The sequence below is a fragment of the Falco peregrinus genome, chromosome 6, assembly GCF_023634155.1.
Source record: "Falco peregrinus isolate bFalPer1 chromosome 6, bFalPer1.pri, whole genome shotgun sequence".
Classification (NCBI taxonomy): Eukaryota; Metazoa; Chordata; class Aves; order Falconiformes; family Falconidae; genus Falco; species Falco peregrinus.
In genome coordinates, this window is record NC_073726.1 from 51,229,510 (window position 1) to 51,241,801 (window position 12,292).

Here is a 12,292-nt window from a genome sequence, read left to right on the forward strand (position 1 = left end):
ATAATTTCATGCTTTTTGCTAATTTCATGTAGTCTAAACTTGAGTGCTTCAGTTTATTATAAAAAAAAAAAAAAGCTTTTCTGTACCTTGTCCCTGTTTTGCTAATTAAACGTTTACTGCAATAGGCAATGGAGTTAAAGAATTCAGAGGGAACCTTTGATGCTAGTGTGCACTTGAAAGCTCAGGTTGACCAGCTTACAGGACGAAATGAAGAATTAAGACAGGTACTTAAACAGACTCAGAAGGAGGCAACAGATTTCTCTAATCAGCTGACAAATGCAAATGAAAAGGTATACAGTTTATTTTATATAATTTATTTTGTACTTGAGAAGTGTCTGCTCTGATAATTTAGAACAAAACCACACAATCTATAAGATATTTGATTTAGCTTATGTGAACAGTGTAATTATACAAATCTTAATTAAATTTATGTATCAGATCTATCAATCGATCCACATGAAGTTCAAATCTTACTCCTCTTAATGGTACTTTATCATTGGAGTATCCTGTAATGTTAAACACCGGTTGTGCCCGTCTTTTCAGGACAGCTGTGCCCAAAAAAGCTCACATTTCTTCAAAAAGCCAGTAGTCTTGCATTTGTTATTTATAAATAAGTAACAGAGATGAAGTGTTCTAGAATGATTAATTGTTCTCTAAAATCCTGTATCTTGTTCTGACTTGTACAATTGATTCTGTGGAATGAGGAATGGAATTTTGTCTTACAAGAAGCCACATTTAAATTTGCCTTTTAGAACAGTTTTGGTGATGCAAAAAGACTTGCGAGTAACTAATGTTCTAGAATAATGTTTTATGTACTGTTAGAGTTGAGAACCATAGAGCTTTTAAGAAGTTAAATGAAAAGGCGAAGATTCGTTTAGAATAAACCCATCAAATAACAACTGCAATAATTCTTTCCAAAACTTCATCTTTTAAAAAGGAACAGAAATGCTCTGTGTTCTAAACAACTTGGAATAAAACTGGTGAATTTTCAGATAAGTGAATATGCTCTGACTGCTGGAGTCATTTGAGATATATTTATATATCTCATATTGCTGTTATGTATTTGATGATTTATGGAATCACAGTACTTTAAAAAGATTACTTTAAAGAGTGTTTGAATGCTTTAGAATATAAACGGAAATGAATTAGGTTGTTAATAACTGATGTCATAGAGGAAAACAACATATTTACTATCATTTTTTTTAATTAAACAGCAAGAGCTACTTATTTATGCTTTTGTGTCTTCAGATTGCACAGCTGAAAAATGAAATTTGCTTATTACGTCAGTCAGAAGGTGCCAATATTGTCTTCCAAGCAGTGAATCTTCCAGAAGGAATGGTTCCTTCAAGTGTTAATGTGATTAATTCTCTGAATGAATATTTAATACATCTTATACAGGTAGCTTATTTACTCCTTGATATCAAGAATATTTGTAACATGTAGCTAATTCCTCCAAAATGTTTTACCATGCCATGTATGGACATAGGCAAACTCAACAAAATTACTTTGAAGTTCTGACATTCAGTAAACTCTTTGGGCTATTCTGGCTTTTTAAAGCTGTAAGTATTTTGCTGTGTTGTAGACCTGGAAGGTAATACTTAATTAATATTTTTGACAACAATTCAGGGTTTTTTGTTTTAAATTTGAATTTTCATCTAAATATTTGCCCACTCTTCCTTCTACTTCTGCATTTGCACTCTTTTTATGAGAAATTCTCTCTCAGTCCTGTCTGGATTCCACACCTGAGTCTGCATGTGCAGATCCTATTCTGAACGTTTTTTTCTCTATACAGCAAAGGTCTCTATTTACCGTATGAATTTGATTTCCATTATTTGTCAAAAATACATCACCATTTGTAAAAAGAGACATAAATACATTGAAAACAAAGCCAGTGGCTCCTATAAGAAGCATAGCAGACAAGCACACAGTAAAGAATAGCTGACTGTTTGAGAACTGGAGTAAAAAGAACTTAGCTTTTTATTATTACTAAATTACTTTATTCTGTCTTTGTCTTTGATCACTTCTGTTGATTAGAGAATATTTTTCAACTGTATATGATTATAAAGTAGTGAGTATTTGGGAACATGAAAAGAAATACCGCTTTCCAGTTAGACAGTCAATTAGTATTCTTTGTGGATTAGCAGTGTGTTGTGGTGTTTTTGAACTTTGAGGGCTGTAATCCACAGCGTAATTATGCACTATTTCACACCTATTTGTATGAATGCCAAAGATTATTGGACCTATTTTTATCTGATGCTTCTAAAGAAAATACACATTTCATATCTGCAGTTCACACAGTTCATGACAGAAGCATCCATCATGAAAAACACAAGGGAGAACTGGGATTTTGATTAATCCTTTCATGTTTAAAACCTGTATTAATCACTTCAATATTTTTGTTTGGAAAATAATCATTAGGAACTGGAAAATAAAGAACAATTGCTTAAACAATTAGAAGATGCAGTAGAGGACTACAAACGAAAATTTGCAGTAGTTCGTCATCAACAAGGCTTGCTGTATAAAGAATATCAGAGGTACTGTTCTGTTTTCTGATTTATGAAAGTTCAGCTATCTAAATGGTTAACAGTTTTCAAATACAAGATTTGCTGCTGTGTTGAAGTAGTTTTTTGGTCAAGCATCTTAAATGCCACTGCTCTTGGATATGGACTCCATATATTTTCTTTAGTCCTGTAAAAATTCAGAAAACTTGCAAAAAATTTTTCTGCTGGACTCTTCATATTGCAGACTTTATATTGAGGATTGCATTGTGCTTTCTGCATTTGATATCTGGTATTTTATTAGAACCTGGTATTATGGACTTTTCAGTCACATTTTCTTTTGCTTTCAGGTATGGGTCCCAACAGTTCTTCTGAGGGGAAATAAAAGAAAACTGTTACCCAAATACAGTCAGAGATCTCTGTTTCAAAATTTCAGATTGGCGGGACTTTGTAGTTGGTTTTCTTTCAGAATCTTAGTTCCTTTATGTGCTTGATTGAATCTAATTTCTATAAAATTATTATTATGCTCAAAAAAGGATTTTCATCTGTTAGGAGCATAGAGATGAATATGGTGATTTGGGTTCTTCAATTAACAGATTCTTAGTTGTATCCTCTCTGTCTTTGAATTGGAATGAACAGTCACTGGATTGGTTGCAGAGTAAGGGTTTTTTATCTTTTATGACTTTCTGTTTGTTCTTAGAATCTGTTAAGGCTTCCCAGATAACATTATCTCTGTATCAGGCATTAAAGGTTAGCTTTTTGAAAATACTAAAGGCTGTAATGTACTGCCTCATTTACTACCAGATTAGTTATCTCCAATGATGAGGTGATTCAAGGCTTCTTCTCCAAACCTGTTACAGATTGAAGTTGGGGAAGGAGATTCTTTGACTTGGCATCCCATAAAGACTCACTTTCAAAGTATTTTCTTTCCTTTTCCTCCCTGTTCTTCCATTATGGAAGAAATTAAGATATCCACTTTCAAGAGAAAATACTTCTGAAAACCCCTTGATTGTTTAAAATTAGCCTAAAATATCCTGTACAGTCTATAGGAAGTTCCTTATTAGGCATGTATAAACAGTTCATAGGGCTTTTTTGTTTTCAAATAAGTAGATAAAAGTGGTTAGAAGAGGGTAGTTTGAGCCAAAACAAAGCAGAATCTTTTGATGTTTTTGTTTGGTGGGGGTTTTTAAATGTTTTTATTGTTCTGTTATAGAAAAACTAGGGTGGGAAATAGTGTCCTTTACACATCTGAAATAAAATGTAATGAATGTAATAGAAGAAAAGGAGTTCCAAAACCATTGAAAAAATTGAATTCATATTACAGCTGTTGACTGCACTTTTGTTTAGAAATTTGACCTCTAAGGCAGAATTTGGATATGGGAAACCTAAGTTTAATTCTGTCCACTTTCTGAGGGAAATTTGAACCGGCATCTTTTAAACTAAAAGCCAGCTACTGTGCTGTGGGGAATTCGCAGAGGATGAGCGAGTAATATTTTCCTTATGATACTGTGCCGTTCTGTATGATTCATTAAAAATACATCAATATTGATTTATATTCTGTCAGGAACTGTAGAAACCTTGTTCCTCTTGCAGGTTGTCTTTCTTAGCTAATGAATGTGCATGTACTTCATGCAAAGGAAACAGTTATAGGAGGAGTCATTGATTATTTGCCAAACCATTTTATCTAGCTGTAAATGTTACCAGCCAAATTACTGGGCACAATTGTGAATACCTGCTGAAATCTGCTGGGCTGAGTGTGCTTCAAAATGAAAAGGCCCATTTCCAGGCTCATAGCATGGTAAATGCCAGTAGTATGATTTTTGTCTCCCTATAAAAGGGAGAACTGGAGCTTCCAGAGAGGTACTTAAAAGTGGAAACATTTTTATTTGCAAAGTTTTAAGTTTCGCAGATTTTTACAAAGACATGTGCAAGTAATTAATTAATTTGAAATACAGGTGTTTAGTTTAAACCAGATTAAATCCCATTTGTGTATATTTTTGGGGAGTATCTCTGCACTTCAGTAACATGTGAAGAAGAGATATGACACTTTAATGTAGGAATTACTTTAATCATTAAACCAGCTGTAGCCTGAACAGGGGATAGTTTTTCAGTAATCCACCTACAAATTCTAATGTATTTTTCAGATTACGTTACTGCGAAACAGAAGTATCTTGGTTTGTAGTATTTCAGGGTTGCTGTTTCAGTTACAGTTTTAAAAATCATCATCTTTCATGGTTCTTAATGAAAGTATTTAATTACCATTTTAGTCAAAAGGAAAGATGGCAGAAAGAATCAGAAGATATGAAAGAGGAAATGAAGAAGCTAGAAGAGCAAAAAGAACAGGATGCTACAAAAGTAAAGGCATATTCTGTAAGTAATTTTGTTTCTCTCATTTTTCAAAAAGGTTTTAGTACATAGGACAGAGTTTTTAATACAATACTGTAATGTCTTAGATGGGGAAAGTGTTGCTGGGAAGAATGCTCAAAGAAATCAAAGCAGAAGGGAAGTAGTTTATTGATTTATTAATGGAATGTAAATAACTAGCAATCAGTGAACTATACATTCAGAATCAGTATCAACAACAAAAAAGGTAAATCACAATATTAAGGCACACACAAAATGTAACTGTAGACCTAAAAAATCTCTAAACAGTATTCAGGAATTTTCTCATTCCACACATCCACATTCACACGGTTATATTTATTCCCTGGCCCCTTCAGGTTAACAGCACACACCTCTTGAGCGTGCTTCAGGGTGCTGTGTAGATGTGGGGCTGCTCTGGTGTTACGCATACCTGTGTGCCTCCCTGCAGTCTGCTAATCCATGCACTGGTGAGAAACCACCCCAGGAGGTCACATACACACACCCAGCTTGTGGGTCCCTACTTGTTGCACTTGGTACTGCCAGTCCCTTACCTGGAGCGCGCAGGCTCGAGGTGTCCAGCAGGGAGGAAACGCTCACATGTGCACAGACAGTGGGGAAACGTCTGAACCTGAACTAGATTAAAAGTGCTACATTGTAACTCTCTCTGCCCCTGCTGCTGGATGTTTTCATGCTTCCTTTATACTAATTTTCAAGCTGAGTACTTCTTTAAGTCTCTAATTTTATGGTTACTATTCAATCTGTGTGATGGTCATCTTCCTCTTCAAGATTATCAGTTTTGAGCAAATGCCCTCTCAATCAGTCACAGGTATTCTGTTTACACCCACTATTTACACTCATATGGTCTCAACAGCAGTTGTTATTCAGGCTGTTTGGGAGGAGGAGCTATGCAGGCACACCCATGGAAAACACATTAATTTATACTAAAAATTAAGGTTATTACTTGGAATGACATCTTATTTATATATACCTGTTCATGTATATGTATCAGTGTTTCGCAAAAACAGGAAACAGAATTCATCTTTCTATTTTGATTTACTTCCACCAAGACTTGAATTCAATATTCTATTAAGAAAAGTGAAAAATAACTTCTTAAGAAGGTGATACTTAAACGTTCCTGGAATTGATGCAGGTGTCTGATCACAGACATAGCGCGATTTCAGATGGCTTCAGGTGTCTTTGGGCTGGTACCAAAAGCTGCCAAATATGACAGAAGGTTTATGGGACATGTGTCATTTTAGAGAAGCAGACGCAGGGTAAGGATATCACAAGGTGCTGAAAATGACACTGCATGCCTAAGTTTAGACAGTTGACTTATAACCCTTTACTTCTGCTGAGGGGTAACTGTAGTGGTACGTAGTCCTGCTTATAATCTTATTCATAACTGTGATTGATTTGCAAAATAATTGTATCCTGAGGCAATTAAGTCTAGATATATTTCCAGAAAAGTGAAACTGAAATTGTTTTTCAGGTGTTTCTACTGTATGAGAGAGAGAGATATCTTACTTAATTTGTTCAGTGTCTTATTCTTCATTTCAAGTCACAGGAGTAGATTGTAGCATGGAATCATTTAGGTTGGAAAAGACCCTTAAGATTATCTAGTCCAACCGTTAATCTAGCACTGCCAAGTCCACTACTAAACCATGTCCCTAAATGCCATGTCTACATGTCTTTTAAATATCTCTAGGGATGGTGACTCAACCATGTCTCTGGCTGGCCTGTTCCAATGCTTGACAACCCTTTCAGTGAAGAAATTTTTCCTAATCTCCAATCTAAACCTCCCCTGGCACAACTTGAGGCCATTTTCTCTTGTCTGGTCACTTGTTACTTGGGAGGAGACCAATACTCACCTCACTACATTCTTTCAGGTAGTTGTTGAGGGCGGCATGGTCTCCCCTAAACCTTCTTTTCTCCAGGCTAAACAATGCCAGTTCCTTCAGCTACTCGTGATGAGACTTGTGCTCTAGACCCTCCACCAACTTAGTGGCCAGTCTTTGGACACGCTCCAGCACATCTATGTCTTTCTTTTAGTGAGGGACACAAAACCAAACGCAGTACTGGAGATGTGGCCTCACCAGTGTGCTCAGGCACAGGCAGGCAATCACTTCCCTGGTCCTGCTGGCCACACTGTTTCTGATACAAGCCGGGATGCTGTTGGCCTTCTTGGCCACCTGGGCACACTGCTGGCTCACGTTCACCCAGCTGTCAGCCAGCACCCCCAGGTCCTTTCCCCCAGGCAGCTTTCCAGCCAGTCTGCCCCAAGCATGTAGCATTGTGTGGCGTTGGTGTGACCCAAATGCAGGACCCAGCACTTCTCCCTGGTAAACTGCATACAGTTGACCTCGCCCATCAGTCCAGCTCGTCCACATCCCTCTGCAGAGCCTTCCTGCCCTCAAGTAGATCAGCACTCCTGCCCAGCGTGGTGGCTTCTGCAGACTTACTGAGGATGCACTCAATCCCCTCATCCAGATCATTGATAAAGACGTAAAGCAGAACTGGCCTCAATACTGAACCCCGGGGAACACCACTTGTGACCGACTGTCAACTGGATTTAACTCCATTCACCACAACTCTTTGAGCTTGGCCATCCAGCCAGCTTTTTATTCAGTACCTCTGTCCAAGCCAGGAGCTGCCAGTTTCTCCAGGAGAAATCTGTGGGAAACTGTGTCAAAGGCTTAATTTATTTATTCTTATTTATTTTTATTGTCTAGGTAGACAATATCCATAGGCTTTCACTCATCCACTAAGTGGATCACCCTGTCATAGAAGATCAGGTTAGTCAAGCAGGACCTGCTTTTCATAAACCCATGCTGACTGGGCCTGATCATCTGGTTGTCCTGTACATGCCAGGGCACTAGGTGTATGTAGCAGGATTAAGATATTTCTGGGATTTGTTTTTTAAATATATTTAAAATATGATAAGGGTTATATGATATTAGTGGTGCTATCAAAGTATTGTTGAGATCTTGTAAGAAATTACTGTTTACCAATAGCTTTTGTTTCCAGAAACATATCCTATCCAAAAATAAGAAATATGTACTATTATTTAATATTATTTTTTGTTAGTATGTAATTTCAGTAAGAATTAAGTGAACAGTTTTAGATTAAACTTTTCTCTGAAATTAATTCACTGTGGATTTTCAATTAAAACGTGTTGCTTGCTCTTAAAACCTTAAGAAAAATAGACTTGTCGATCAGAAAAACCAAATCTTTGCTAGTTGCCACAGAAGCAGATCTTTTTCATGGCTTCAGGTCTCCAGGACTCTGGATATTTTGATAGCTACCTGCTCACTTTTCTTCATTATGTTCATGGGAACGTGGGGATTTACAGCTCCAATTTCTACTCTCTTTCTCTTTGGCAGGCTGGTGCGTGCAACAGCGAAGTTAAAGCTCACATGCTTTCTGTGACCTGAGTTGCTGTATTTCCCTCCCCACCTCTCCCTACCCTGCCCCTTCTCAGTTTTACACATGCCATGCAGACATGTGTGTGCACACATATACACAATCACATGTTTCTGTAGGAGGGGTCCTATGGTTACTTCACAAATACTGTTTTGGTCCTCAAAGTAGGACATCATTAGTGTTTGTTAGGAACCAGAGGGATTCTGTTTGGTTTTGAAAATTGTTCCAATACATTTGTTTTGATTCTAGTAAAAGGGAGGAAGACTGGTGCCAGTGAATGCAAAGAATTATTTTTGTTCTAAATTTTGAAAATGTCAGTCAGCTGTATTTAGCTTCTATTCCTCAGAAACTAATGATTTTGAAGATTTAACTTTGTTCTTTTCTTATAATAGAATATTGTATTCTTATGCATATGTTGAGTGTGTGTGTATTTTTTATTACAAAAAAATATTTTGGACAGTTTAATGGAATTTTTACACCTAGATTAAAAAATGTACAAGAAAACTTGTCTGTGTAGTTGAATTTTACCTTATTTCTGTACAAGGTTCTTGTTAAATTATTTTACAGAATTTACTCAGTGCACTTCAGCTGGATCCTGATGAAACAAAAAAAGTACTTGCAGAAAATAGTAGGAAAATAACTGTTTTACGTGTTAATGAAAGGTCACTAACAAGGCAGTATACCACTTTACTTGAAATGGAACGGCATCTTAGGAAAGAAAATGAGAAATTAAAGGATGAAATAACACATATGGAGACTGCAGTTATAGGGAAGATTGGAAACTTGCAACGATTCAAGGTAAAGTTTATAGTAGTAATAGTACGCATTTTTATTTTTACAATTTGGCAGTGAGTATACTTTTCTTAAATGGAAGCAGTACTGGTTTCTTGAATGTATTATCCCAATGCTTGTTAAATGCTGTTATAAATTTTGTCAAAAACATTCTTTGTATTTAAATAAGCGTCATAATATGAAACCGGTCAGTTTTCCCCTTCTGAAGTTGCTTCAGCAAGTTTTTTCTTTGTTGACAATATTATATGAAACCAAATCTTACTTTTTGGCTGTGCAGGTTGCTAGGGCCTGTATTAACTCATCCTTATAAAATATTTTTTTGACAGCATCTTACGATTAAGCGGTAGCTATTTATAAAATTACCCAGAGAGTTGAAATACCAGAGAAATTGAAATTTTATTGCAAGCATTTTGTAAAGATGGACAGTAATTTACTAAAATAAACCAGTATCGCGTTCTAAAGCATTATATTAAGTGGTATTGGTTTTCCATGGAGTAATTTTAATTTTTCTACTTAAAGATGTAGCAGATCTTAGTAACCCATTGTGTTGATTATTTTCATAGGAAACGGCAAGCTTTAAGATTGCAGCTCTGCAAAAAGTGTTGGATAGTAGTGTGCCATTGTCTGAACTAGAACTGGCTAATAAACAGTATAATGCATTAACTGCTAAATACAGAGATGTGTTACAAAAAGATAACTTGCTCGTCCAACGGACAACAAACATGGAACACATGGAGGTAATGTTTGCATTATGTTTGAACCCTAAAGCAAAAAAAACCCTCATTATACATTCGTCTAGATTGGGGGTTGTTCTCACTTAATAGAACAGAAGTCCCAGCACTAGAACTGCTGTTTATAACAGTTTCCATAGTGGGTATGAGATGCTGGAGCCAGTCTTACTGATGCTATTTCAATGGGCATACCTAAAAGCATTTTGTTTAATTGTTTTGGTGGTTTGGGTTGTTAATTTTTTTCATTGGTTCCCGCACAAAGTACTTTTAATTCTTTGATTTCCAAAACATGGCTTGCAGAAGGAATATTTACTATCATCTTCAGTTTTGGAGGTCATAAGGAAAGTAGAATGAGTGTAAACACTTTCAAAGCTTTCTCTCAGTGTAAGTGCTCTTACTAATTCCAGATTTACAAGAACTAGATATTCAGTTCCAAAAGGCAGTAAACCTTTGACATTGTACTTCCATAAAGAAGTAAATAGCCAAAGATAGTTCACAGTGTGTTTGCAAAACGTCATAGGGACTGCAAATATGTAACTATTCCTTTGAATACTTTATTCTCAAGTAGAAATTTTTGAATACTTTATTCTCAAGTAGAAAGGAGTTTCTTTTCAAGAACTGTGAAGCTGGCTTCAAATATATGTTACTACCTCCCACTTCTCATTCATGTCAGAAATAACAGTCCAAGAAAGTAGTAGTTTAATGAGTAGTCAAAGTTTATGTCATGTTCTTATCTCTTGGGTTTCTGTGGTTGAGAAGGATTAAATACATGTGGTGGGTAAACTTACTAAGTATTAAATTTGTCTGCATGGAACAGGTAGGTGCATTTGTGTTAGCTGAAGAATGAATGATTCCTTCTCTGTTTGTGAAATGTGTGTATGAAAACTTGCATTGCCTATTTCAGCAATTTCATAGAGCTAGAGAATCATTTATCAATAGCTAACTAAAAGTGTGTTTACAAAACTAGAAATTGAAAATTAATATTAAGTATTCAATTTATTTTACTGATTAATGTGGAAATTTGTGTTTCTATTTAGAGGAGTGAAGGAAGATTTATAAAATGTTTAGGCATCATATTAGATGCCTGAAAGAACTAGAAGCAGCATGTATATTTATGTGCAAGATGAAGTATCCTGTACGGGATGAAATATCCTCCAAGAGTACTTCTTTCTTTCCTACTGTTAATAAAGTGTTTAATATGACAAACATAAACTTCTTCATCTAATTCTACACACTTTAGGAATGACAGTCAATGGTAATAAATAGTCACAGTAATACTAGCTGACAGTAAGATACAACATAGAGAGCAAAGACCTAGCATTTTTACACCTGGGTGAGAACTTTAATGCTCTTCTGTTACCATATATGTAGATTATGGATTGTGCATAGGTAAAATCTGTTAATTTAAAATATTTTATATATATTAAACATCTGCTACAGATAAATATTTTGCTGTTATGTTGCAACTTTTTTGTCATACAGCATGAGAATGAATCCTTGAAAGCACAGATAAATTTATTGAACAAGGAACTGGAGATCACAAAAGAGAAACTTCACACTGTAGAACAGGCTTGGGAACAGATGACTAAACTAGGCAAGTATGAAAGTTATATTGCAACATTAAAAATCAAATGGTATGTCCTGTGTAAAAGTAATATTTTAAAACATTTTAAAATTGATGTATCTTAAAACAGCAACAAAAAAGGTCAAAACTATTTTGTATTTTTCGTAAGTGATCTTAATTTTTTGAGGGGTTTTGGTTTGGAGTGGGGTGTTTTTTTGTTTGGTGTTTTTTGGTTGGGTTGGGGTTTTTTGAGTGTTTTTTTTGTTTGTTTCATTTTACTTATCTGCTTGACCAAAACAAAGTTTGGTCATTCCCTCTGGAAACTGTGCCACATTGACTTTTCTTGGGTTACTGGGTCAAGGGTTTAAAAGCTGGAACTTGTAAAGGAACATTACCTTATTATTATTATTTTTATTTATTTATTTATTTATTTATTTTTAATAAGGTACAGTATGTTCTAACTCGAGTGTCAGTCAGTCAAAGTACTACTTAGGTTGTCAGGAAAATTATTTTTTTTTCCTGGTTTCATGCTCTGTAACAAAAGTATTTTTTCTTGAAGTTGGGGTTTCGTGTACAGTTTACATTCCTGTTATTCAAGAAGAACACATCCACATCTGTTTCTTTTACAGATTTTAAATTAAATTTCCTGAAAATTTATTTACCATCTAAATTAAGGATAAAGTGAAAGACTACATTGAAAATAGTATCAGTCTCAATAATCATGGTTGCAGATATACCCATTCAGAACTGATGATAATATTTTATCAAAATCAGATACTTTTCAAACATGTAATAAGGCAAGATAACCATGCCTCCAGTTTAAAAAAGTAATACAGGTGTTTTGATAAATTTACCTGAACAGAGATAAAGCAAAATTTGTGTTCTCTTTCATGGTGCAAATAATTTTCGTAGTTGAATCAGGT

The 12,292-nt window shown here is 35.3% G+C and overlaps 1 protein-coding gene across 11 annotated transcripts in view; it reads left to right on the forward strand.

Annotated features, from left to right (window-relative positions):
• CEP290 (centrosomal protein 290) overlaps window positions 1-12,292 on the forward strand; it is a 54,828-nt gene that overhangs the window by 17,359 nt on the left and 25,177 nt on the right. For all 11 annotated transcript variants that reach the window (XR_008747800.1, XM_055808293.1, XM_055808292.1 and 8 more), the window contains 7 exons: window positions 126-290; window positions 1,249-1,398; window positions 2,419-2,534; window positions 4,766-4,868; window positions 8,850-9,080; window positions 9,638-9,811; window positions 11,288-11,399. Coding sequence is in view for 10 of the 11 variants with exons in the window: in XM_055808293.1 (XP_055664268.1) it covers window positions 126-290; window positions 1,249-1,398; window positions 2,419-2,534; window positions 4,766-4,868; window positions 8,850-9,080; window positions 9,638-9,811; window positions 11,288-11,399 (1,051 nt within the window). In the remaining variant the exon portion in view is untranslated. The remainder of the gene's footprint in view (window positions 1-125; window positions 291-1,248; window positions 1,399-2,418; window positions 2,535-4,765; window positions 4,869-8,849; window positions 9,081-9,637; window positions 9,812-11,287; window positions 11,400-12,292) is intronic.